At 40.4% G+C, this 22859-nt stretch overlaps 1 protein-coding gene and 1 long non-coding RNA gene across 2 annotated transcripts in view; one reads left to right on the forward strand and one right to left on the reverse strand.

Annotated features, from left to right (window-relative positions):
• Positions 1 to 21884, reverse strand: part of LOC5520115 (pentraxin fusion protein-like) — a 34985-nt gene extending 13101 nt beyond the window's left edge. The window contains exons 1-2 of the mRNA XM_048720049.1: positions 21540 to 21884; positions 21124 to 21235 (exon numbers count right to left, since the gene is read on the reverse strand). Of these exons, the coding sequence (XP_048576006.1) occupies positions 21124 to 21235; positions 21540 to 21578 (151 nt within the window). The 5' untranslated portion in view covers positions 21579 to 21884. The remainder of the gene's footprint in view (positions 1 to 21123; positions 21236 to 21539) is intronic.
• Positions 7089 to 11416, forward strand: LOC125557442. Its single transcript, XR_007305277.1, has 2 exons — positions 7089 to 7249; positions 11310 to 11416. It is a non-coding gene; the product is annotated as an uncharacterized LOC125557442 (long non-coding RNA).
• Positions 21885 to 22859: the final 975 nt, after the last annotated feature.

Below are 22859 nucleotides of genomic sequence, written 5' to 3' on the forward strand. Positions count from 1 at the left end.
TCTAAGCTATCGAGAGTACCACACACGGAAAATCTTGTACAACTGTAGTTATGAGGACCGCATCAGACACGTTATCTAAGCTACGGAGAGTACCACACACACACATAATCTTGTACAACCGTAGTTACGAGGACCGCACCACACACGTTATCTCAGCTACGGAGAGTACCACACACACGGATAATCTTGTACAACCGTAGTTACGAGGACCGCACCACACACGTTATCTAAGCTACGGAGAGTACCACACACACAGATAATCTTGTACAACCGTAGTTATGGGGACCGCACCAAATGCATTATCTAAGCTACGGAGAGTACCACACACACGGATAATCTTGTACAACCGTTGTTACGAGGACCGCACCACACACGTTATCTAAGCTACGGAGAGTACCACGCACACGGATAATCTGGTACAACCGTAGTTATGGGGACCACATAAGGGGGGTCGTGTCTGAAAAGGACCGGTAATTACCGGACCCGTTAGGTTACCGGGGGAGTTTTCGGGATACTTTTTCGGGTGCAAAAATGCGTTTCTTAACGCTGGTTGTTTACCGGCTCCCGATAAGGTAATTATATATAATTTTCAAAGTTTATGAATAGATTGGCTGAATAATGAATGAGTTTTAATAAGAAATCCTAGATTTCTCGATGTTTTTAGACAGCTGAGACACCAAAAATCGCGTTAAGCGTAGGCACTTTAAAAAAAAAAAGACTAAAAAACAAGTAATAAACCCTCATGTTGTAGCAAAACTTCCAATAACTTCGCAAAGTTGTTTACAATCTTTTAGGCGCACGGTGACAGCTACATGTCAAATCGAGGTGAAACCTGATTGGCCGATAAGTGATCGCATAAAATGGTGTTAGCCGTGATTGGTCCTTTTCTTACCTTGTTCTGTAAAAGCATTGGAAGGGTTTCTATTCCTCTCTGATGAAAATTTACTACAACTCGACACGACTTGAAAATGGCGAGATTTGATAGCAAAAAAAGCAACAAATTGATTATCTAAACTTAGCAAACTGAAGATGAGTAATTGATCTATGAATTCAGCTTTAAATATTAGGAAAAAACATCGATTTTTGGTACCATTTTTCGCATAAAAGATGCGATTCCCGGTACATTTACGGGAGCTCTTGTGCTCCTGTCAGTTAGCAGGATTTTGTTTTCGGTCCGAAGATAACAGGAATTGGAGAGCTTATCGGGGCGGGCTTACTAGGTGATTTTCTGAGTTTACCACACACCGATAATTTTGTACAACTGTAGTTATGAGGACCGCATCAGACACATTATCTAAGCTACGGAGAGTACCACACACACGAATAATCTTGCACAGCCGTAGTTATGAGGACCGCACCACACACGTTATCTAAGCTACGGAGAGTACCACACACACGGATAATCTTGTACAACCGTAGTTACGAGGACCGCAGACACGTTATCTAAGCTACGGAGAGTACCACACACACACATAATCTTGTACAACCGTAGTTAGGAGGACCGCACCACACACGTTATCTAAAATCTTGTACAACCGTAGTTAGGAGGACCGCACCACACACGTTATCTAAGCTACGGAGAGTACCACACACACACATAATCTTGTACAACCGTAGTTACGAGGACCGCACCACACACGTTATCTAAGCTACGGAGAGTACCACACACACGGATAATCTTGTACAACCGTTGTTACGAGGACCGCACCACACACGTTATCTAAGCTACGGAGAGTACCACGCACACGGATAATCTTGTACAACCGTAGTTATGGGGACCACATAAGGGGGGTCGTTTCTGAAAAGGACCGGTAATTACCGGACCCGTTAGGTTACCGGGGGAGTTTTCGGGATACTTTTTCGGGTGCAAAAATGCGTTTCTTAACGCTGGTTGTTTACCGGCTCCCGATAAGGTAATTATATATAATTTTCAAAGTTTATGAATAGATTGGCTGAATAATGAATGAGTTTTAATAAGAAATCCTAGATTTCTCGATGTTTTTAGACAGCTGAGACACCAAAAATCGCGTTAAGCGTAGGCACTTTAAAAAAAAAAGACTAAAAAACAAGTAATAAACCCTCATGTTGTAGCAAAACTTCCAATAACTTCGCAAAGTTGTTTACAATCTTTTAGGCGCACGGTGACAGCTACATGTCAAATCGAGGTGAAACCTGATTGGCCGATAAGTGATCGCATAAAATGGTGTTAGCCGTGATTGGTCCTCTTCTTACCTTGTTCTGTAAAAGCATTGGAAGGGTTTCTATTCCTCTCTGATGAAAATTTACTACAACTCGACACGACTTGAAAATGGCGAGATTTGATAGCAAAAAAAGCAACAAATTGATTATCTAAACTTAGCAAACTGAAGATGAGTAATTGATCTATGAATTCAGCTTTAAATATTAGGAAAAAACATCGATTTTTTGGTACCATTTTTCGCATAAAAGATGCGATTCCCGGGACATTTACGGGAGCTCTTGTGCTCCTGTCAGTTAGCAGGATTTTGTTTTCGGTCCGAAGATAACAGGAATTGGAGAGCTTATCGGGGCGGGCTTACTAGGTGATTTTCTGAGTTTACCACACACCGATAATTTTGTACAACTGTAGTAATGAGGACCGCAACTGACACGTTATCCTAAGCTACGGAGACTACCACACACACATAATCTTGTACAACCGTAGTTACGAGGACCGCACCAGACACGTTATCTCAGCTACGGAGAGTACCATACACACGTATAATCTTGTACAACCGTATTTATGAGGACCGCAGACACGTTATCTAAGCTATCGAGAGTACCACACACGGAAAATCTTGTACAACTGTAGTTATGAGGACCGCACCAGACACATTATCTAAGCTACGGAGAGTACCACACACACGGATAATCTTGTACAACCGTAGTTACGAGGACCGCACCACACACGTTATCTAAGCTACGGAGAGTACCACGCACACGGATAATCTTGTACAACCGTAGTTATGGGGACCACATAAGGGGGGTCGTTTCTGAAAAGGACCGGTAATTACCGGACCCGTTAGGTTACCGGGGGAGTTTTCGGGATACTTTTTCGGGTGCAAAAATGCGTTTCTTAACGCTGGTTGTTTACCGGCTCCCGATAAGGTAATTATATATAATTTTCAAAGTTTATGAATAGATTGGCTGAATAATGAATGAGTTTTAATAAGAAATCCTAGATTTCTCGATGTTTTTAGACAGCTGAGACACCAAAAATCGCGTTAAGCGTAGGCACTTTAAAAAAAAAAAAGACTAAAAAACAAGTAATAAACCCTCATGTTGTAGCAAAACTTCCAATAACTTCGCAAAGTTGTTTACAATCTTTTAGGCGCACGGTGACAGCTACATGTCAAATCGAGGTGAAACCTGATTGGCCGATAAGTGATCGCATAAAATGGTGTTAGCCGTGATTGGTCCTCTTCTTACCTTGTTCTGTAAAAGCATTGGAAGGGTTTCTATTCCTCTCTGATGAAAATTTACTACAACTCGACACGACTTGAAAATGGCGAGATTTGATAGCAAAAAAAGCAACAAATTGATTATCTAAACTTAGCAAACTGAAGATGAGTAATTGATCTATGAATTCAGCTTTAAATATTAGGAAAAAACATCGATTTTTTGGTACCATTTTTCGCATAAGATGCGATTCCCGGTACATTTACGGGAGCTCTTGTGCTCCTGTCAGTTAGCAGGATTTTGTTTTCGGTACGAAGATAACAGGAATTGGAGAGCTTATCGGGGCGGGCTTACTAGGTGATTTTCTGAGTTTACCACACACCGATAATTTTGTACAACTGTAGTAATAAGGACCGCAACTGACACGTTATCCTAAGCTACGGAGACTACCACACACACATAATCTTGTACAACCGTAGTTACGAGGACCGCACCAGACACGTTATCTCAGCTACGGAGAGTACCATACACACGGATAATCTTGTACAACCGTATTTATGAGGACCGCAGACACGTTATCTAAGCTATCGAGAGTACCACACACGGAAAATCTTGTACAACTTTAGTTATGAGGACCGCACCAGACACATTATCTAAGCTACGGAGAGTACCACACACACGAATAATCTTGCACAGCCGTAGTTATGAGGACCGCACCACACACGTTATCTAAGCTACGGAGAGTACCACACACACGGATAATCTTGTACAACCGTAGTTACGAGGACCGCAGACACGTTATCTAAGCTACGGAGAGTACCACACACACACATAATCTTGTACAACCGTAGTTAGGAGGACCGCACCACACACGTTATCTAAAATCTTGTACAACCGTAGTTAGGAGGACCGCACCACACACGTTATCTAAGCTACGGAGAGTACCACACACACACATAATCTTGTACAACCGTAGTTACGAGGACCGCACCACACACGTTATCTAAGCTACGGAGAGTACCACACACACGGATAATCTTGTACAACCGTTGTTACGAGGACCGCACCACACACGTTATCTAAGCTACGGAGAGTACCACGCACACGGATAATCTTGTACAACCGTAGTTATGGGGACCACATAAGGGGGGTCGTTTCTGAAAAGGACCGGTAATTACCGGACCCGTTAGGTTACCGGGGGAGTTTTCGGGATACTTTTTCGGGTGCAAAAATGCGTTTCTTAACGCTGGTTGTTTACCGGCTCCCGATAAGGTAATTATATATAATTTTCAAAGTTTATGAATAGATTGGCTGAATAATGAATGAGTTTTAATGAGAAATCCCAGATTTCTCGATGTTTTTAGACAGCTGAGACACCAAACATCGCGTTAAGCGTAGGCACTTTTTTAAAAAAAGACTAAAAAACAAGTAATAAATCCTCATGTTGTAGCAAAACTTCCAATAACTTCGTAAAGTTGTTTACAATCTTTTAGGCGCACGGTGACAGCAACATGTCAAATCGAGGTGAAACCTGATTGGCCGATAAGTGATCGCATAAAATGATGTTAGCCGTGATTGGTCCTCTTCTTACCGGGTTCTGTAAAAGCATTGAAAGGTTTTTATTCCTCTCTGATGAAAATTTACTACAACTCGACACGACTTGAAAATTGCGAGATTTGATAACAAAAAAGCAACAAATTGATTATCTAAACTTAGCAAACTGAAGATGAGTTATTGATCTATGAATTCAGTTATAAATATTAGAAAAAAACATCGATTTTTTGGTACCATTTTTCGCATAAGTTGCGATTCCCGGTACATTTACGGGAGCTCTTGTGCTCCTGTCAGTTAGCAGGATTTTGTTTTCGGTACGAAGATAACAGGAATTGGAGAGCTTATCGGGGCGGGCTTACTAGGTGATTTTCTGAGTTTACCACACACGGATAATTTTGTACAACTGTAGTTATGAGGAGCGCAACTGACACGTTATCCTAAGCTACGGAGAGTACCACACACGGATAATCTTGTACAACCGTAGTTATGAGGACCACACCACACACGTTATCTAAGCTACAGAGAGTACCACACACGCATAATCTTGTACAACCTTATTGATGAGGACCGCAACAGACACGTTATCTAAGCTATGGAGAGTACCACACACGGATAATCTTGTACAACCGTAGTTATGAGGACCACACCAGATACGTTATCTAAGCTACGGAGAGTACCACACACACACACGGATAATTTTGTACAACCGTAGTTATGAGGACAAGACCAGACACGTTATCTAAGATATGGAGAGTAACACGCACACGGATAATCTGGTACAACCGTAGTTACGAGGACCGCACCAGACACGTTATCTAAGCTACGGAGAGTACCACACACCCATAATCTTGTACAACCGTAGTTATGAGGACCACACCAGATACGTTATCTAAGCTACGGAGAGTACCACACACACGGATAATCTTGTACAACCGTAGTTATGAGGACAACACCAGACACGTTATCTAAGCTATGGAGAGTAACACGCACACGGATAATCTTGTACAACTGTAGGTCCGCACCAAATGCGTTATCTAAGCTACGGGGATTACCACACACACAAATACAAATGCAAATACTTTTGCGAAAACATATATGATGCACTCTTACATGGTGTAATCTATGCAAACGGAGTTATTTTTAACAATCCCTACTGTGAATGGGGATGGTCTATTTTGCTGTCAATAAGGGCTAACGCCCTAAACAACACTTTCCTCTTCGATAAGTCTTTTGTTTCTTTTTCATGTTTATGTTTACTCAATAGAGATAAATAAAGAGCTCGAGCTACCTGTGATGATTCCTTTCACATGTCTTCCGTTTTCCTTTGGGTAGTGTGTAGGTAGCAATGCATTTTTTTTAGTGTAGGTAGCAATGCAAAATCGAGTTATTATTTTGTGATTGCCGTCTCAGAATTTTTACGAGCTTAAAGAAGGCTAATCACGCCACCATTTTATACTCCTACTTAATGCCGAATCACACAAAACATCCGTTTCCATCAGCTAGCTCAAGCGAGTAACCAAAATATTTTCAATCAAATATCGTCAATAACGTATCAGACTTCATTCGTGGATTGTTATGTTGAAGTTTTTTTTTGCAAATAAACCACTGTATTGAACAATAACAAAGGAGTGGTTGATCGATATTATTTAAAAGCGTTGTTTAGACTTCTTTGCCAAAACAGAAAACGATAGTACCCTAAGATTCAATCCCCGTTTTGTGCGGCCAAGAAAATGACCATCAATTTTCAAAGTTCTGTAGGAAACCTAAATCTAAATCAAATTCAATTTCCTTTTCATAATTTGAAAGCTTATCATTGTTTCTTTCTGCTAGTGAAAGGTGGTTATACGGACTTTAATTTAAAGTTTCGGAAACACCCAGTCACTATTAGGCTGTAAAAACATTGATCCTCGATTTCTACGTTTTATATTTTTTCATAATTTCTGAGATACCTCTTTATTATATAACCTGAAGATTAGTTGACAGGTCTTTCAAATTTTTGTTAAAGTAAATAAGTATTAATAAAAGAAACGATAAATACATCATTGAGATACAGAAGGAATAATGCACGCTCATTCGACGGGACTCCTGTGGTATATATCATTTGTAGTGTTACCTTGGCAACAGTTTATCTAAAGACAGTTTGAGTTGGAGAACTGTTTTCGAGACGAGCCGTGGTTGCACGATCCTTTATCATCGAAAATCATCCACCATCCGAAGTTAAACATCGATTTTTACCTTCTAAATACGTTGTATAAAGATTTTGGAGCACATCCGGAAGGTAAGTTTAAATGATAATGATAATCGTGATTTGTTTTATTAACTAATCCTCAACCTTGTATTCTCCCGTACTCGGCCCTCGCTCGAGTCGAACAAAATTTATTCATTTCTTCAGTGAGTGCGTAGCTCCGTAAAGACAAGCATAAAATAAAGTGGCTCTATATATAACATAACCTACTCATCAACCTTTCTTGAAACAAAACGGAAAATAAGCGATATTTGGATAGGTTTTGAAGCGATAATTTTTTTTAGAGCCGCTACGCAGGCTATAAATTTTTGAAGTTTGTTGTTTGTACATGCGCGCAATACTTATGAGTACTTAATGACACCTTTTAAAATAAGCGCGAAAAATCCAAATTAAAATTTGAACCGTGTTTTTTTTAATTGCCTTTCAAATCTAAACGGGCTTTCATTACACATTTCTGACGATTTTAGGTTTTATTCTCAATATTTATGCTTTGTTTACTGCATCTTCATTTTGTCTTAGTTAAACTAATTGACAGTCATATGGCACATTTGTTTTCTTCAGCCCAAACATGACTATGTGAACACCTAGTTCATTAGTTCCTGTTAACACCTCGGGGGTCATCTTTAGCAAATCTGGCAACCAATATGAATATTGTGGTATTTTTGTCCATTTTGGCCTAAAAGTTTACCTTTTCACTTTTGCAATATTACTTCCGGTTGGATACACTAAGCAGCTAAGCTCTAAGCAGTGGGGAGAATGCCAGTTTGGGAAGGAGGGAAAAAATGGATTAACATTGGCCATCAAAACATTCGACTCCAGGCCACTCTGGCATTTCATTCGCAGTAAACCAATAGTTCAAAATGGCAGCTTGGTAGCAGAACGTCGTACACTTTCGGTTTTGCCAGTTTACCAAACAGTTTTCAAAGCTTCAAAGTATTGCAAGGATTAGATAGAATATTATGTAAGCTCAGGGTGAATCACATGCAAGATTTCCTCTGTGTAGCTATCATGATTTGGTCGATTTAATCAATAACTGTGCATTATTGCGAACCTCCGTAATCAAGTCACAGGAACTGTTTGACAAAAAAATGTGTATATTTATCTATGATAACTCTACAAATTCAAGAGAAAACAACAAGACTTATCTGTGGACACTCATCAATGAACAGCACAGAGGAACAGCTTACTGCTTCTTTGTTAAAATTTAATTTCATCTTTAATAAGTCTTTAATTGTCATGGGATTATGAAATGGTTAAATGGTTTCCTGTTCACACTGTTTCCTGGAGATACAGGTACAGTTTTATTAAAAGAGAAGCCATAACTGCACAGATTTTCTTCTGAATTGGGGCGAATTCTCACTAGAAATTGCCATTTCTCGGCATCTTTCCGTCTTAGCCGTTCACCATTACACTGATAGTTGGTGCACAGCTTGCGATTTCTGCTGAATATCTTCATGACTTTTTGGCATTTTCACAAGGACAATGAACCATTATATTACTTCCTTTCTTCCTGAACTGGCATACCACACTGCTAAGGAGCCCATGTCTCATAACCCACAATGCTTAATGGGTTATCAAATAGATAAGCTAATATTAAATCAGTTCAAGTTAAGAAAGCTGTTAGTGTTTTTATGACTGTATATAATGTTAATATGAATAAACATTTACATGGCTTTTAAACAAATTGACCACAATATTTGTATTCTATGCCAGAATATTTGTTAAAGAGGATAATGAAATTTGTTTGATATAGGGTGTTACAGAACCTTTAAGGTACTCATACCTATTTTCAGACGGTACCTATTATTGGACAGTTGCAAAAAAAATCATAAAAATCTCACTTCATAGGAAAACAAGCTGAAAACTGACTCATCAAGTTGAAGAACTGACATTTAGAGAACAATGTTTTTCAAAGCTTTTTACAAGACTTGGTGTTTATTACAGCTGGTTTTGATTGTTTGGTTTGATTGACTACGCACCATTATCAAACAAAGAAAGGGGTTTTGGATTTTTGGAGGTCGCACAACAACGAATTTGGCTATAATTCCCAAAACAAGAAATAATCTTTACTCATGCACCTCATGGCGAGTTTAAAAACCTTCCATTTTGTTGTTGATGTCTCAGGATGCTATTTGGCCTCTCTTTCTGTATTCCTGATTTGTTTGGACAGTACCTTACTCTTGCAACCTACTGTATTATCAGACAGTCTAACATTTGCTGAATTATACAACATAAATTTGAGCCGTCACACATTTACAAACATGACTTTTAAAAACTAAATTCGTCAACAATTATTGTCTGTGGTATTTTAGTTACAGTTAAAATACTTGCATTTTTTTTTTGTATTACTCTCACAAAGAAGTCTGATATTAGGTAAGAGCTTTCGATAATATGGTCAGTAAAACACTTCTATCTTGTGATCGTTTTCTATTGAATTTCCTTGCCATCAATTTTTGTGGTCTATAATGGGTATAGTACCTACTTCTCTCAAATAACAAATGAGAAATGTTCTCCATAGCATTATCATTGCAGCAAATCAGCAACAATTTATATTGAAATCCAGCCCTAAACCAGAAGTTATAAGTCATCCCAATCCAATTTTAGGGCACATCAAGCTCTGCTCATACTTAAAACAGCATAAATGTGGATTTTTGTCCAATCCAAAACATCCAAATATTTTATACAAGTTATGCAAACACTCATATTTATTTCAAAGTTGAACCCTCCATTTGTTTATAGAGTGCACATTTTTATAGGGAACAAAGTGACTTTAAGCTGGCCTTCCAAATGTAAAAGTTTCTCCTTTATGTTTACTTTTAGCCTCTTGTTCTTCAAACTTGTGACAAGCTCATTGTTTTTGGTCTTACGTCTCATGTATGCAGGGCTTCTGGAATTACGCGCTTGTGCGGAAATGCGTAATTTGGCTTTTTCCGCGTAATCCACGAATTTCCACGTAATCCCACATAATTTGGATAAATTTTGAAAGACAAAACATTTAATTGCACAGCTGATGGGTTCTTATCTCTATTTCTCGTAAAAAAAGAGAGATATTCTTCGTAAGAGTGCGATGTTTCGAACGGAATTTCGAAAAAAAATAAAATGACTAGGTGCTCTTTGCTAAACTGCGAAGGCCTAGGACTAATAATAAAATACCTTTTTTTATAGGCTGGTAGCTAGGAGCCAATGAAAACTTGCCTATTTTCACACAAAAAAATCACCTTTTCAAGTTATTTCGTGCTTTCCTTCGGTACAAAATGTAGTTTGGGCGTAACAGTTGATATTCCGTGTAATTTAGCGCATAATTTAGTAAAGAATCCCACGTAATTTTGAGGGTTTTTTTTTGCGTAATTCCAGAAGCTCTGTGTATGGAGAATGACGATTTCCATGATGTTTACATTCTTTTTGTTCATGATTGTTGTGCATCACATCCAAAGACAAAAATTGAGATTTGTTTCTAATTCTACTTTAAATTGCTTCTCATACCATTCACTGCAAAAGTCGTACTGTAGCTTTCCCCAAAAAAATGACATCCAGTTTTTTTTATTCATTGAAATAGAAGTATTGCAGAGATAACATAAAAATCAACCTTTCTTTTTGAAAAAAAAAATATGATATAAGTAGGATAGATATTCTCAATTTTTATTTTTTACATAAAAGATGCATGTATCTAAAAGATGAATTTTAATGATTCTTCACATTTATGTGAAGCTTTTTTCCTAAATTAAACTTAAATATGTCAACGTTGTGGACATTAAGTAATGTCCACAATAATGTGTCCTTATGCGGAAACAAGTGAGAAATCTGGATTTTTTTTCAATCCAAGGCACAAGCCCCTTTTTCAGTGAGCCCTGTGAAATGGGCGTGAACCCAAATTCTCAATATTTTATCATTTTCATAAGGCTCAATGGTTTGGAAGGCTCAATGTAATTTGAAAAAATCTTGATATTGCATATCTCATGTGGAATTGCCCAGTCTACCTGCAATAGTTGTATCACCTGTCTGTTGTTTTGCATGTTCTTTTTTACTGCATATAACCTCTACAAAAAGGCACTTAATCAATAACTGTTACTTTTATTATTTTTTTCCATTTCAGGTTAAATAATCACTTCTACTGCCCTGCCTGGTGTGTGGTGGATAAGAGGCTCAACTCAGTTTGAATAGCATTGGTCTTATGTACAGTGAATATATGGATTAGCCCAGTTTGAATAGCATTGGTCTTATGTACAATGGATTAGGCGCTCAGCTGAGTTTGCTTAGCATTAGTCTGGTGTGCGGTGCATAATTCCATTTTGATTATTATTGGATAAGGGGCCATGGACAGTTAAATTAGGATTGGTCTGGTTTACAGTGGAAAAGGTGCTTAGCTCAGTCTTGTGTACAATAGGGGGTTTAGTTCAGTATGTTAGCATCAGTCTGGTGTGTGGTTGATAAGGGACCTAGTCAGTTTGATTATTATTGTTCCCATATACTAGCTCAGTTTGATTAGCATTTGTCTGGTGTGTGATGGATAACTGGCTGAGTTCAATTTGACGTAAAGTGCACTTGTAGCTCAGTTTGATTAGCATTGGCCCCTTGTGTGTGGCTAGGGGCTAAGCTCAGTTGAATTAGGATTGTCTTGTGTACAAGGGGCTAAGCTCAGTTGAATTAGGATTGTCTTGTGTACAAGGGGCTCAGCTCAGTTTGATTAGCATTGGCCCCTTGTGTGTTGGCTAGGGGCTAAGCTCAGTTGAATTAGGATTGTCTTGTGTACAAGGGGCTTAGCTCAGTTGAATTAGGATTGTCTTGTGTACAAGGGGCTTAGCTCAGTTGGATTAGGATTGTCTTGTGTACAAGGGGCTAAGCTCAGTTGAATTAGGATTGTCTTGTGTACAAGGGGCTTAGCTCAGTTGAATTAGGATTGTCTTGTGTACAAGGGGCTTAGCTCAGTTTGATGATATAACTGGAGGCATCAGTCTGATGATAACTGGCTTAAGTCCAATTTGATGGAAAAGGTGCTTGGCTCAGTCTTATGTACAGTTGATATGGGCTGGTTCAGTTTGATAAGCACCAGAATCTGGTGTGTGTTGGACATCAGTATCTGGTGTGTTGTGCATTTCAATTCTGTACAGTGAATGAGGGAGTCAGCTCAGTTTGCTTAGCATTGGCCTTTATACAGTGCTGAGGGGCTTAGCTCATTTTTATTAGAGCTGATCGTATAAACAGTGGATAAGAGCTTAACTTGTTTTGATTATTATTAGTCTGATGATGAACAGTGGATAGGGGCTTAATTCTAAACACTAGGTTCTGGTGAGGCATAGCTCAGATGAGTTAGTGTTGGTCTAGTTTATAGTTTACAGGGGCTTAATTCAGTGTCATTAACATTTGCATAGCATCAGTATAGTGTGTGGTGTATAAGGGGCTTAAACTCAGTTTGAATAGCATCAGTATGGTGTGTAGTGAATAAAGGCCTTAAGCTCAGTTTGGATAGCATCAGTATGGTGTGTAGTAAATAAGGGGCTTAAGCTCAGTTTGAATAGCATCAGTATGGTGTGTAGTGAATAAGGGGCTTAAGCTCAGTTTGAATAGCATCAGTATGGCGTGTAGTGAATAAGGGACTTAAGCTCAGTTTGAATAGCATCAGTATAGTGTGTAGTGAATAAGCCCAGTTTGATTAAGCACCAGTAATAGTGTGTGGTGTATAAGGGGCTTAAGCTCAGTTGGAATAGCATCAGTATAGTGTGTAGTGAATAAGGGGCTTAAGCTCAGTTGGAATAGCATCAGTATAGTGTGTGGTGTGAATAAGGGGCTTAAGCTCAGTTGAATAGCATCAGTATAGTGTGTAGTGTATTAGGGGCTTAAGCTCAGTTTGAATAGCATCAGTATGGTGAGTAGTGAATGAGGGGCTTAAGCTCAGTTTGAATAGCATCAGTATGGTGTGTGGTGTATAAGGGGCTTAAGCTCAGTTTGAATAGCATCAGTATGGTGTGTAGTGAATAAGGGGCTTAAGCTCAGTTGGAATAGCATCAGTATAGTGTGTGGTGAATAAGGGCCTTAAGCTCTGTTTGGATAGCATCAGTATGGTGTGTAGTGAATAAGTAAGCTCAGTTTTAATAGCATCAGTATAGTGTGTGGTGTATAAGGGGCTTAAGCTCAGTTGGAATAGCATCAGTATGGTGTGTAGTGAATAAGGGGCTTAAGCTCAGTTGGAATAGCATCAGTATGGTGTGTAGTGAATAAGGGGCTTAAGCTCTGTTGGAATAGCATCAGTATGGTGTGTAGTGTATAAGGGGCTTAAGCTCAGATTGAATAGCACCAGTATGGTGTGTGGTGAATAAGGGGCTTAAGCTCAGTTTGAATAGCATCAGTATAGTGTGTAGTGAATAAGCCCAGTTTGATTAAGCACCAGTAATAGTGTGTGGTGTATAAGGGGCTTAAGCTCAGTTGGAATAGCATCAGTATAGTGTGTAGTGAATAAGGGGCTTAAGCTCAGTTGGAATAGCATCAGTATAGTGTGTGGTGTGAATAAGGGGCTTAAGCTCAGTTGAATAGCATCAGTATAGTGTGTAGTGTATTAGGGGCTTAAGCTCAGTTTGAATAGCATCAGTATGGTGAGTAGTGAATGAGGGGCTTAAGCTCAGTTTGAATAGCATCAGTATGGTGTGTGGTGTATAAGGGGCTTAAGCTCAGTTTGAATAGCATCAGTATGGTGTGTAGTGAATAAGGGGCTTAAGCTCAGTTGGAATAGCATCAGTATAGTGTGTGGTGAATAAGGGCCTTAAGCTCTGTTTGGATAGCATCAGTATGGTGTGTAGTGAATAAGTAAGCTCAGTTTTAATAGCATCAGTATAGTGTGTGGTGTATAAGGGGCTTAAGCTCAGTTGGAATAGCATCAGTATGGTGTGTAGTGAATAAGGGGCTTAAGCTCAGTTGGAATAGCATCAGTATGGTGTGTAGTGAATAAGGGGCTTAAGCTCTGTTGGAATAGCATCAGTATGGTGTGTAGTGTATAAGGGGCTTAAGCTCAGATTGAATAGCACCAGTATGGTGTGTGGTGAATAAGGGGCTTAAGCTCAGTTTGAATAGCATCAGTTTGGTGAGTAGTGAATGAGGGGCTTAAGCTCAGTTTGAATAGCATCAGTATAGTGTGTAGTGAATAAGGGGCTTAAGCTCAGATTGAATAGCATCAGTATAGTGTGTAGTGTATAAGGGGCTTAAGTTCAGATTGAATAGCATCAGTATAGTGTGTAGTGTATAAGGGGCTTAAGCTCAGTTGGAATAGTATCAGTATAGTGTGTGGTGAATAAGGGGCTTAAGCTCAGTTTGGATAGCATCAGTATGGTGTGTGGTGAATAAGGGGCTTAAGCTCAGTTTGAATAGCATCAGTATGGTGTGTGGTGAATAAGGGGCTTAAGCTTAGTTTGAATAGCACCAGTATGGTGTGTGGTGAATAAGGGGCTTAAGCTCAGTTGGAATAGCATCAGTATGGTGTGTGGTGAATAAGGGGCTTAAGCTCAGTTTGAATAGCATCAGTATGGTGTGTGGTGAATAAGGGGCTTAAGCTCAGTTGGAATAGCATCAGTATGGTGTGTGGTGAATAAGGGGCTTAAGCTCAGTTTGAATAGCATCAGTATGGTGTGTGGTGAATAAGGGGCTTAAGCTTAGTTTGAATAGCACCAGTATGGTGTGTGGTGAATAAGGGGCTTAAGCTCAGTTTAAATAGCATCAGTATAGTGTGTGGTGAATAAGGGGCTTAAGCTCAGTTTGGATAGCATCAGTATGGTGTGTAGTGAATAAGTAAGCTCAGTTTTAATAGCATCAGTATAGTGTGTGGTGTATAAGGGGCTTAAGCTCAGTTGGAATAGCATCAGTATGGTGTGTAGTGAATAAGGGGCTTAAGCTCACTTGGAATAGCATCAGTATGGTGTGTAGTGAATAAGGGGCTTAAGCTCTGTTGGAATAGCATCAGTATGGTGTGTAGTGTATAAGGGGCTTAAGCTCAGATTGAATAGCACCAGTATGGTGTGTGGTGAATAAGGGGCTTAAGCTCAGTTTGAATAGCATCAGTTTGGTGAGTAGTGAATGAGGGGCTTAAGCTCAGTTTGAATAGCATCAGTATAGTGTGTAGTGAATAAGGGGCTTAAGCTCAGATTGAATAGCATCAGTATAGTGTGTAGTGTATAAGGGGCTTAAGCTCAGATTGAATAGCATCAGTATAGTGTGTAGTGTATAAGGGGCTTAAGCTCAGTTGGAATAGCATCAGTATAGTGTGTGGTGAATAAGGGGCTTAAGCTCAGTTTGGATAGCACCAGAGTATGGTGTGTGGTGAATAAGGGGCTTAAGCTCAGTTGGAATAGCATCAGTATGGTGTGTGGTGAATAAGGGGCTTAAGCTCAGTTTGAATAGCATCAGTATGGTGTGTGGTGAATAAGGGGCTTAAGCTTAGTTTGAATAGCACCAGTATGGTGTGTGGTGAATAAGGGGCTTAAGCTCAGTTGGAATAGCATCAGTATGGTGTGTGGTGAATAAGGGGCTTAAGCTCAGTTTGAATAGCATCAGTATGGTGTGTGGTGAATAAGGGGCTTAAACTCAGTTTGAATAGCACCAGTATGGTGTGTGGTGAATAAGGGGCTTAAGCTTAGTTTTGATAGCATCAGTATAGTGTGTGGTGTATAAGGGGCTTAAACTCAGTTTGAATAGCACCAGTATGGTGTGTAGTGAATAAGGGGCTTAAGCTCAGTTTGAATAGCAGCAGTATGGTGTGTAGTGAATAAGGGGCTTAAACTCAGTTTGAATAGCATCAGTATAGTGTGTGGTGTGAATAAGGGGCTTAAGCTCAGTTTGAATAGCATCAGTATGGTGTGTAGTGAATAAGGGGCTTAAGCTCAGTTTGAATAGCATCAGTATAGTGTGTGGTGAATAAGGGGCTTAAGCTCAGTTTGGATAGCATCAGTATGGTGTGTGGTGAATAAGGGGCTTAAACGCAGTTTGAATAGCATCAGTATGGTGTGTAGTGAATGAGGGGCTTAAGCTTAGTTTGGATAGCATCAGTATGGTGTGTGGTGTATAAGGGGCTTGAGCTCAGTTGGAATAGCATCAGTATAGTGTGTGGTGTATAAGGGGCTTAAACTCAGTTTGAATAGCATCGGTATGGTGTGTAGTGAATGAGGGGCTTAAGCTCAGATTGAATAGCATCAGTATGGTGTGTAGTGAATAAGGGGCTTAAGCTCAGTTTGAATAACATCAGTATGGTGTGTGGTGTATAAGTGGCTTAAGCTCAGTTGGAATAGCATCAGTATAGTGTGTGGTGAATAAGGGGCTTAAACTCAGTTTGAATAGCATCAGTATGGTGTGTAGTGAATGAGGGGCTTAAGCTCAGTTTGAATAGCATAAGTATGGTGTGTGGTGTATAAGGGGCTTAAGCTCAGTTGGAATAGCATCAGTATATAGTGTGTGGTGAATAAGGGGCTTAAACTCAGTTTGAATAGCATCAGTATGGTGTGTAGTGAATAAGAGGCTTAATCTCAGATTGAATAGCATCAGTATGATGTGTAGTGAATAAGGGGCTTAAGCTCAGATTGAATAGCATCATTATAGTGTGTGGTGAATAAGGGGCTTAAACTCAGTTTGAATAGCATCAGTGTGGTGAATAAGGGGCTTTTAAGCTCAGTTGGAATAGCATCAGTCTTGTGTGTGGTGGATAAGAGGCTTTGCTCGGTTTCATTCGTGTTTGTCTAAATGCATTAGATAAAGTGCTTAGTTCAGTTTGATTAATATTTGTTTGATGTAGAGTTGATAAGAGATTTAGACTATCATTGGTCTGGTTTACAGTGGATAAGGTGTTAAGTTCAGTTTCGTTATTTTTGTTCTGATAACTCAGTTTGATTATCATTGGTTTGTTGTAGAGCAGATGGGGCTTACCTCATATTGGTTTACAGTGGATACGGGGCTTAGCTCAGTTTGATTATCATTTGCCTGGTGTGCTGTGTTGAGGGCCCTGGCTCAGATGAGTCAGTGTTGGTCTTGTGTACAGTGTTTGAGGGGCGTAACTCACTTTGATTGGCATCAGTCTGGTGTGTGATGAATAAGTGGTAAAGTTTAATTTTATTTTCTGAGGTTAAGGTACTTTATTAGTTTGATTAGCATTTGTCTGTGGTCTGGTGTGCTGTGGTGAGGGCTTAGCTTAAATGAGTTAGTGCTGGTCTTGTGTTGCATCAGTCTGGTGTGCAATGGATAAAGTGCTAAGCTCAGTTGAATTAGAGTTGGTCTTGTGTACAGTGAATATAAGGCTTAGTTCAGTTTGATCAGTATTGGTCTGTGTATATTGGATAAAGGAAATGGCGCAGTTTGATAAGCATCAGTATGTGCAGTGGATAATGGGCGTAGTTCAGTTTGCTTAGTGTCAGTTTGGTGTGCAGTGGATTTTAAGGGGGTTTAGCTCAGTTTGCTTAGCACCAGTTTTGTGTGTGCTGGATAAGGGGCTTAGTTCAGTTTGCTTAGTGTCATTTTGGTGTGCGGTGGATAAGGGGCTTAGCTCAGTTTGCTTAGCACCAGTTTGATGTGCGGTGGATAAGGGGCTTGGCTCAGTTTGCTTAGCGTCATTTTGGTGTGCGGTGAGTAATGGGCTATGCTCAGTTTAAGAAGCATTGGCTGCTCGTGCAGTGCTGAGGAGCTTAGAGCAGTTTTGTTGGAGCCGGTCATATAAACAGCGGATAGGCGGGCTTAATTCAGTTTGTTTATCATTTGTCTGAAGAACAGTAGACAAGGGGCTTAGCTCTGTTGAATTAGCGTTGGTCATTTGTACAGTGGATAAGGGGCCCTAGCTAAGTCTTGTGTATAGTGGATAAGGGGCAAACAGTGTAGTTTAGTTTGATTAGCATGCAATGTATAAGTAGCTTAGTTCAATTTGATGTACGGTGGATAAGGGGCTTAGCTCAGTTGAGTTAGTTTAGCTCTCGTGTACTGTGGATAACAGACTGAGCTTTGTTTGATTAGCATCAGTTTGGTGTGTGGTGGATAAGTTGCTTAGTTCAGTTTGTTTATTATTGGCTTGTTTTCAAGTAAATAAGTCGCTTTGTACAGTTTGATTATAATTTGTTTGTCGTACAGTGGATAAGTGGCACAGCTCAGTCTGAATTTAATTGGTCAGGTGTCGAGGGGATATGGGTCTTTTCTTTGAGTAGTTTTAGTCTAATATACAGTGTACAAGGGGCTTAAATCAGTTTGATTATTATTGGATAAGGGGCTCAGCTCTGTTGAATAAGGGTTTCATGTACAATGGATAAGGGGCATAGCTAAGTTTGATTAGCATCAGTCTTGTGTACTGTGGAGGAGGGGCTTTGCTTTGTTTCATTAGCGTGTCTAAATGTGTCTAAATGCACTAGATAAGGTGCTTACTTCAGTTTGATGATCATTGGTCTGATGTACAGTAGATAGGGGCCTCAGCTCAGTTTGATTATCATTGATGTGGTGTAGAGTGGATATGGGGCGGATATTTTGGTTGGTGTTAGTCAAGTAAACGGTTTATAAGGGGCTTAGCTCAGTTTGATTAGCATTGGCCTCATGTGCAGTGCTGAAGGGCTTTCCTCATTTTGATTAATGTTGTCTAATATAAAGTTGATAAGGGGCTTAGCTCAGATTTGATTAGCATGGATGTAATGTACAGAGGATAAGGAGCTTAGCTTAAAATAATGTATTCAATAACGATTTTGGAATTGTTACAATAACCCTGTCAAGCAAATGATACAGTGAATGTTGGAAAATTCGCGACCGGAAAATTCGCGAACACTAAAAAAATTCGCGGTCAGGTCTTGGACCCCAAGATTTTTTTTTTTTTGACCCCCAAATACTAATTTACCAAAATAACTACAAAATTCCCGCTGAAGGTTTAAATCGCGGATTTAGAAGATGAAAATGAGAAGATAATACGCTGAGGTATATTTAAATCGCGGATTTAAACCTTGGAACCCAAGACCCGCGAATTTTCCAATATTTACTGTAATTTCTTGTCGTTGTCAAAAGAAGATGAAAATGAGAAGATAATACGCTGAGGTATATTTTACGGGTTTGTGGAAACCTCTCTATTGATTACTGTAAGAAAAGTGTGATAGAATTGATTTATTTGTTGAAATTCTAATAAACGAACAAAACAACTATGTAGTGTCATTTAATTCCCTACTTGCATTTGATTAAAATATAACAAGTTTTTTCACCGACGTTGCTACGACATGTTTTTTCACCGACATTGGGAAGACCACGGAAAAAAGTGTGTGTGGGGCTAAAAAAAAAGAAGAGTGTAAACTAGAAGAAACAACTTTTTTGTAATTGTTATTCCTTGATAATATGTGAGATAGCCTCAAAACCTAAGATTCCTAGAGTATGGCTGAAAAAAGCAATAAAAAGTAAAAAGCTAACGGAAGGTGGTTTAGAAGGACCAAAATCATGCACACTTACAAATCATGCCCAGGGTGGTTTACGAGGACCACTTTAAAAAGCCTCTAGGATATCATTGCACGACGTTTTACGGTGTTCTAGACAAAAAGCGTTACGAGGACCGGAGGTCGGTCCTCGTAAATACGGTGGTCCTCTGAACGTTGGTGTTTATCCAAATACCGGTCCTCCTAAACACGGTTCGGCGCACGCACGCACACACACGCACACACACACTTTTCCATTCACCCTCTCTCCCCATTCACCCCCTCTCTCTATTCACCCCTCTCTCTATTCACCCCTCTCTGCATTTACCCCCTCTCTCCTTCACCCCCTCTCTCCATTCAACCCTCTCTCCATTCACCAATCTCTCCATTCACCCCCTCCCCCATTCACCCCCTCTCCCATTCACCCCCTCTCTCCATTCTCTCCTCTCTTCATTCACCCCTCTCTCCCTTCACCACCTCTCTCCATTCATCCCTTCTCTCCATTCACCCCTCTCTCCATTCACCTCCTCTCGCCATTCCCCCCTCTCTCCATTCACCCGCTCTCTCCATTCCCCATCTCTCCATTCCCCCTCTCTCCCTTCACCCCCTTTCTCCTTCACCCCCTCTCTCCATTCAACCCTCTCTCCATTCACCCCCTCTCCCCATTCACCCCCTCTCTCCATTAAACCCTTTTTCCATTCTCCCCTCTTTTCATTCACCCCCTCCCTGCATTCCCCCCATCTCTCCTTCAACCCCCCTCTCCTTTCAACCCTCTTTCCATTCAACCCCTCTCCCCATTCACCCCCTCTCTACATTCAACATCTCTCCCCATTCACCCCTTCTCTCCATTCACCCTCTCTCTCCATTCACCTCCTCTCTCCATCCACCCTCTCTTTCCATTCACCCCCTCTCTCCATCCACCCCCTCTCTCAATTCACCCCCTCTCTCTATTCACCCCCTCTCCATTCTCCCCCTCTCTCCATTCTCCCCCTCTCTCCATTCACCCCCTCTCTCCATTCACCCCCTCTCTCCATTCACCCCCTCTCCATTCTCCCCCTCTCTCCATTCACCCATCTCTCCATTCCCCCCCTCTCTTCATTCATACCTTCTCTCCATTCAACCCCTCTATCCATTCAGCCCCTCTCTCCACTCACCCCATCTTTCCATTCACCAATCTCTCTATTCACCCCCTCTCTTCATTCACATCTTCTCTCCATTCACCCCCTCTCTCTCCATTCACCCCCTTTTCTCCATATTTACTCTCTCTCTCTCTCTCTCTCTCTCTCTCTCTCTCTCTCTCTCTCTCTCTCTCTCTCTCTCTCTCTCTCTCTCTCTCTCTCTCTCTCCTCTCTCTCTCTCTCTCTCTCTCTCTCTCTCTCACTCTCTCTCTCTCTCTCTCTCCATTCAACCCCTCTCTCCATTCAACCCCTCTCTCCATTCACTCTCTTTCTCCATCCAACCCCTCTCTCCATTCACCCTCTTTCTATAATAAAGCCCTCTCGCTCTTATACTTACCTTCAGTGCACTGTGCGCCATCGAAACAACATTTACATCGATAGCCCTCGAGGCTCCCGTAACCCACTTGACAAGTTGTACCCCAACCACAAGTATTGCCAATGCAGTAGTCCTTGGAAAGTGGACAAACAATTTTAGCTTTCCGTCAAACATATTTATTGTAAAAGTTGTCTCGCCCGTTGTTTCGCCAGGTCTTTGACTAATAAGGAGATTCCATACCGTCTTTCGAAGTCCGCTTAAATCATTTTTTATATTTTTTAATATGTTTTGGCTTTTCTAAAAGTAAAAAAAAATATCCCAACTTTAAATATAGTAAGTAGGATTACCTTGATATGATTTTGTTTTAACAGATATCACCTTTTAAAATAAAGAAACTTTATAGGAAAGTTGAAAACTCCATTTTTTCTTTGATTTACCTCAAATGCCTTGTACGTCCATCCCGGTGCATCTGCCATGTTCTCGGGGTGTGTCTGCTCACTGCTGTCGCTCAACTGACACGTTAGTTCCTCGCGGTTAAAGTTACACGACACGCAGTTCGGCTCTTGGTGGCACGCGGTCTCGCACGCGGTTAAAGTTACACGACACGCAGTTCGGCTCTTGGTGGCACGCGGTCTCGCACGCGGTTAAAGTTACACGACACGCAGTTCGGCTCTTGGTGGCACGCGGTCTCGCACGCGCTGCTTGTCTGTACGGAGACATTAGCAATCACGTGACCTTTCAGTGCTTTGTGCTCAGCTGGGAAACGCCAGTTAACAATTCGACAAACATCTACCGAGGATAGAAATGAGACAATACATTTAACTCCCTATTTGCGGTCACTCCACTATTACATGTGGGCGGTCGGTCCGTTGGTCCGTCGGTCGGTATACAGCCCGACGTACGTTTTCACTTTTAATGGCCATTATTTCGTTCCAACCATTTTTGAAAGCAATAATCATCAAGTTTTGAAAAGATAAAGTTATACAATATAAAGTTATATAAAGGCTTGCTAAAACGACTCGGTGATTTTTTCTCACATTGCCCAGTCTTGATTTATTAAAACTGAAAGTTAACAAAATTTAATTAATTAAAACAATACATTTTCTTGGATTAACCAATTGATTTTCATATACTGATACTTATTTCTTACGAGTTTGTGGTATTTTTTTCTTCGAAAAATAGGAATGAAATAAGGAAAGACGTAGAGTTGAAATCACTTTTCATGAGTCGATAAGTTTGAGGGATATGCAAATTCAATATTGAAAAAGAATTATCAAAAGTATGAATCTTTCTCCTTTTGCTCGAACCTGAACATTTCCCTTCACTTTACCTGAAGCAGATGTCAATGGCCAGAAGGCTTTAACCAAGAGAAGCATCAATGATACAGCAAGCATTTTCCTCGGCGTTCACCGTAAGCTACCCAAGCATCTGACACCCACACACACACACACACCTGCCTAGGTTACCGGCAACGGGGGGGTAAAGGGCTAGTTTTTGTTAAAAATCCCGAAAATGTCAACATAAGCTATTCAAACAAATGCCTACCTAAAAGCGGCATTGTCACCAGTTTACTGTTACTACCGGAGGGCCGACTGAAACGTCAACCCACAAGAGACAAAAGAATCTATTAGAATCCGCGCTATTAAACAGGCCATCCGCTCTAACTTATAAGTCACAATCTTGAGGAAACTTCCAATAGACACACTAAGTGTTTTCCATTAGGGACTGTGCAATAATTATCAGAGGAGGGGGTCCGT

Source organism: Nematostella vectensis, chromosome 12, assembly GCF_932526225.1.
Source record: "Nematostella vectensis chromosome 12, jaNemVect1.1, whole genome shotgun sequence".
Taxonomy (NCBI): Eukaryota; Metazoa; Cnidaria; class Anthozoa; order Actiniaria; family Edwardsiidae; genus Nematostella; species Nematostella vectensis.